We start from the raw sequence: 5,267 nt of genomic DNA, 5'->3' as shown, positions 1-5,267 counted from the left end.
GCCGCCGCCGGAGCCTGGCTCGCCCACTCCGAGGGTGCCGCCGGGGCCGCCCGCGCGCCGCTGCCGCCCATCATGCCTGCACACAAAACACACACACGCGCGTGGGCTCAGGGGCAGCCGCTGCTGTGGGCGCAAACGCGGCGACGCTGCTCCACGCGCACCGCGTGGCGCCCGAGCTGCTGCCGCTGCCGGGACGCGAGGAAGGGCCTCCCGTCATTTCGGGCAAGCGGGTGCCCGGGCGTGCGGACACCCCCTGCCTTCCTTCCCCAGGAAATGAAGCACGTTTGCGGGCACGGGCGCGCGCCGCGGGGGCTTCGCTTTCCAAGCGCTTTCCAAGCGCTAAGCGAGGACAGAGATGGCAGCGCCAGGCTGCCCAGCAGGAGGGCTGCATTTGAGCTTGGCCTCGCCTGCCCGTGGCTTCTGGCCGGCCCCTGTGCTCGGCATCGAGCCGGCCCTCGGCGCCCAGCTCACGCACACGGGCTCGGGCCCCCAGACTGCGCGGGGAAATCACGCACAGGAACTTTCCGACAGAGGCTGCACTTCCCTACCGTTATTTTAGGGGAAGTCCTCCTACATCTGCACCTCAGTAAACAACAACCGAGGCAGTTTATTTACACTTGGAAAATATCCAGTACTACTCTGAGAGCAGTTGAAAAAAATTAAAAGCCCCCAGAACTGTTCATTCATAGCAATTAAACATTGACATTTTGTACAGGTAAGGGAGCAGATAAACCACAGCTTTCAGCTTGGACTGCTGGTCTCTAGCTGCATTTTGCAWCAAACTTGAACAAATACTGAAAAATACCCCCAATATTTATTATTCACCAGYCCGACCACTTGGTGATACACAGGCAAGGAGGAAAACCCTCTAAAGGTTGTCCTCTCTTTGGCTGCAGTGCAAGACCTGCTTCCATGGTACCAGCCCAGTTGTGCTGTGCTTTATTCTTTCAGCTGAAAGATGTGGTGCACTAAAGCAAATGGCAGGAATATATATTATACACTCTAACTTGTATATATAAGATGAGTAACATCCTCTAAAATGTATACATAACATGAAAGTTAACAGGACACTTGAAAGACCACAAGTTGACCTCTAAGCTGCTCAAACAGGATATTTCCGTGTCCAGCAGTATTTTTATTACTGATAGAAACTCAAGATAAATCTTCGATAGTCAATAGATTGTTCGAAAGACTTAAAGCATCCAATTACTCAAGTTTTTAGCTGCTCTTTCCCACTTGGCCAGTCTCAGGCTACCCGCTAGTTGAAGGAGGTCATTCACTCAAACCTTTCCTGCGATGCCCTCTCTGGTAYCTTTGTACAGTGTTAAGGCAACATGAAGAAACCGGTGCACTGTAAACCAGGCCTAATTCATGAGGTAGCGAATGAGGTCATTAGAAAATGACATAAAGGATCTTCATTTCTGTTATTTAAAATGAAAACAAATATTAACAAATAAAGGATAAGTGACGGTAATGGCAGAGAATAGTCATGGTAAGGGCAATAGCATTGCCCTCAGATTTGTTCTGGAAGGACTTTGCCCATCCAAGACTCAGATGAGCCTGGGATAATGATATGAACCAATTTACCTGCCAATATCACGAATTTATCTAAAAATCTGCAGGCAAGTGAGCAGCAATGAGCAAAGAGCACATCTAGAAAACCTGCATTTGGAAACAGAAGTTGTTCAAAAGAAACATACAACAAACACCAGCCCACTGAACACAAATGTGCAAAATGCATCTGCAGTTTTAACAGCCCTAACACTGAGTTACACATGATACAGATTATTATTGTATCATATAGATTCACAACATAGATTAACCAAACATAGCAGAGCAAGTGGAAAGACCTCTTACCTGTGCTGTTGTTCCCTAATGTTCCTTGGTTTCCTATCATCCCCTCATTCCTGCCCATGAGTCCCGGCTGAGGTATCACGGAATAGGGGCTGCTCGTTCTTATGGGGGGGAAATTTCCGGCGCCCGCTGGATTCTGCAGTGAGATGTCGAGTGGTAAATTCTGGTTTGGCAACAACCTGCCCAGTTGCCCTGCTCGGGGGTTATTAAAAGCTAGACAAGAGGAGCAAACAAAAAGCAAAGTTACAAGAATGGAAACTTGTAAGAAAATAACACACCAAACCAAACCAAAATATACCTCAAGCTCTAGGGTTGAGTTATTTAGCCCCACGTAATTAGCCTGTTCCCTATCTGTGTGAGAAACTTGCCTCTAGACATTGTAATGCACATTTCAAAATGGAACATTCTGACATCAAAACGGATATGGTTTATATTTTTAAACCTTCAAGTGGTACAATTCAACTGACTGAAGCACAACTACAGCAAAACATACCACTATGTGATGTGCATACTACCCCCATTAACCGCATGCCTAGTGGGACTGTGATTGAGCGCAGGTGTCATCCTGAGGTGGGATTTTCCAAAGCTTTAAAAGTTTTCCAACTTGAACTGTGCTCCTGAAGAAGTTACTAAAATTAAGGACAGATTAAGGCTCGATTGAATTCTACAGCCCCATTTCTATATCTCCCTCCTAATTTTATTTATTTATTTATTTACAGCACTTGTCATTAATAAAAATATATACTTTCACCCAGCAACAATGAATAAAGGGTCCAGATTCTGAGTTCTGACACCCTTATAAACTGGAAATAGGGATGCACTTGCTGTTTATCATCACCTTTACAGAAACATTTTCTTCTCTTGATGCCCTTGTGTGTTTTGTGCTCTTACAATCAGCCTCTGCAGAGAAAACTATAAGCTGTCTTAGGGAAGGGAATTTCAGCTCTTGGCTGGCCAGCACCTGGGTCAGTTGGTTTTTGGGAGATCTTTAGTGCATGAAACTTGTGCACTTCTCAAACATCAACCAAGTACTGGGCATACAAGATTCCTTCTCCAGTCATACCAACAAAATACAAAATTATTTTTGTAATATTATTATTTGCAATTAGTTCTGATAGCTTCCCCTAGGACAGTCTCTGATTTGGTGTCATCATTTAAACAACTTATTTGTAATGAAGTGACTAAAAATGGAGAAGTCAAAGAACTTCTTTCTTACTTTAGATCCCRGTACTGATACCGATACCTCTGAACTCAAGACCATTTATTGAGCTTATTAAGAAGTACAAAAACATCCTATCACCCAGGTCTCTGACTTTTCTTCTTATGGTTCTTATGTTATGAAACCAGATTATAGGAACTTACTGCATTTTCTTTAACTCTCTGCCAGGTGGACATGCTTATATGTGTGTATAGGAAATAAATTACTTCATATATGCCTCACTCCTAACCATCAGGTCTCAATTTTCTTATCAATACCTGTTCAAACAAGCAAGCTAAACCGACCTCCCCAAGTGCAGGAGTACCAGAAATTCTAAGGACAGAACTAAAACCTACCTGAAGGCTAAAACCTAAGAATCAATTTCAAGAAAGTTTGCTCTAGAAGTTTGAAAAATAATACAGATGAGGAAGTTATAATGCAGGTAACCACTGATCCAACAAACRAAAAGCTGGAAATGCAGCACAAAATAGCAACAGGGCTCATGAGACGTGACGGTGCTCAGATCCTCAGATCACGCAGCGAGGATGACACCAAGGGAGGCTCCTGCTTCCCAAACAATAAACTTTAGGAATCTCACAGAACTAGCAGCTTTCAATTCTTTCAGGAACTTTCAAAATAGATTAAAATATTGAAAGCATTTTCATACAAAAGCTTTTACAAACGAAGGCGCACTATTTCTCCGGAAAAAAAATTCTTTAAGAATGACTTTGGGAATTGCATATGATTTGACCTTGATCCTACATCGCTTTTATGGGAGGATAAAAGAGGTTAYGATGTCTCTGCACTTGTTCTCTCTATGCTGTGCTCGTATACTGAAAACAAGGCAGAAAACCTCTCGGGAAGAAAGATACAGACATGAGACTGAGCTGATCCACATGCTGCTTTAGTTTCCCCATATGTAAAGAAAAAGGAGTACATTAAATATAAGCATCTTTCTTCGTGCAATATTCACATGGTTTCAATGTATTATAGTTTAAGAAATTATGGCATTTTAAAAATAAATTTAAATATTAACATTAATTTAGATGTTTCTATCAATAATTTGAGTTTACTTGAAAGTGGAACGATGTTATTCTTGAAAAGAAGTTTTTTCTTGACAGCAACAAAAGGACTACAGTCTAATGGAAGCATTAAGTAAATACTAAGTTTGAAAATATAAACCTAAGAGTGTACATTTATGGAATTAACTGGATGGATAGTAGGCTGCCATCCTAGCCTAGGGAAAAAAAGCAGAACAGTGGCTTTTAGGCTCTTATTCAGCATTCATCACAGATAACTTCCTGTCTTGCTTTCAATTGTTTTACAGTGGTAGAATCAATACTTCTCTCCTGATCTGTAATTTTATTAATAAAGTTACGGACATGTCAGCTAGAAAGCAGCTCAATTAAAAGCCACAATTTCAAAATTTAGTTAGGCATCTCTTCTAATCATAGGTCTTCCTATTAATATTGTGGTCTTAGAAGAACTTTCATTCATGCTTTGATAAGCTTTTCTCTCCCCTTYTAGAAAGAGCTGCTTAAGAAACAGCACCTGCACCACAACAAAACGCATCTGAGAAGCCTCCCAATATTAGCATAACATAGAGCCACAGCTCCTATTTTCTGAGACAAAAATGTTGCTCTGAGAGCGGCCCTTTCAGCCCCTCGGAGGGCAGGGGCTTGGAGGGGACTCTGTGACTTGCGCCTGAGGGCTGGCGTGTTTGGAAGGGGCACGGCCGCAGATGGCGCCAYGTCACCGTGCGACACGGGCAGGCGCCGTGGAGCACCGAGCTCCTGGCTCTGCCGACCACAGCTTCCCACAAGTTCCCAGCTGTGCCTGCCGGACACTCACTGCTCTGTGAAAGCCGCATGGCCGGTTTGTGGGCGGGCGCGGGGGCGCCGGGGCTGCCCTCGCTGCCCAGCTGCATGAGGTCGTTGATGATGGCTTGCTTGTCCACGGAGCCCGCCGGCGCGCCGCCGCGGCCGTCCGCGAAGAGCTGCGGCAGCTGGCTGTTCTGCAGGTCGTCCAGGATCTCCTCCAGGTTGTCCAGCTCGCTGCCCGGCTGCAAGGGAAGCAGAGAGGGCAACGTGGCGGCTCACCCGCACCGCAGCCTGCGCAGGCCCCATGGCCTCTGCAGGCCCCATGACCTCTGCAGGCCCCACAGCCTCCACCGGCCCCACAGCCTCCACAGGCCCCACAGCCTCCACAGGCCCCA

At 45.3% G+C, this 5,267-nt stretch overlaps 1 protein-coding gene across 1 annotated transcript in view; it reads right to left on the bottom strand.

Annotated features, from left to right (window-relative positions):
* Positions 1–5,267, bottom strand: part of NCOA2 (nuclear receptor coactivator 2) — a 147,145-nt gene that overhangs the window by 17,105 nt on the left and 124,773 nt on the right. The window contains exons 11-13 of the mRNA XM_026035600.1: positions 4,904–5,114; positions 1,858–2,067; positions 24–76 (exon numbers count right to left, since the gene is read on the bottom strand). Of these exons, the coding sequence (XP_025891385.1) occupies positions 24–76; positions 1,858–2,067; positions 4,904–5,114 (474 nt within the window). The remainder of the gene's footprint in view (positions 1–23; positions 77–1,857; positions 2,068–4,903; positions 5,115–5,267) is intronic.

Source organism: Nothoprocta perdicaria, unplaced genomic scaffold (genome assembly GCF_003342845.1).
Source record: "Nothoprocta perdicaria isolate Ctin4 unplaced genomic scaffold, notPer1 scaffold_162, whole genome shotgun sequence".
NCBI classification, from domain to species: Eukaryota; Metazoa; Chordata; class Aves; order Tinamiformes; family Tinamidae; genus Nothoprocta; species Nothoprocta perdicaria.
Note: the sequence above shows the minus strand (reverse complement) of the source record. Positions and strands in the feature narration are given on the sequence as shown.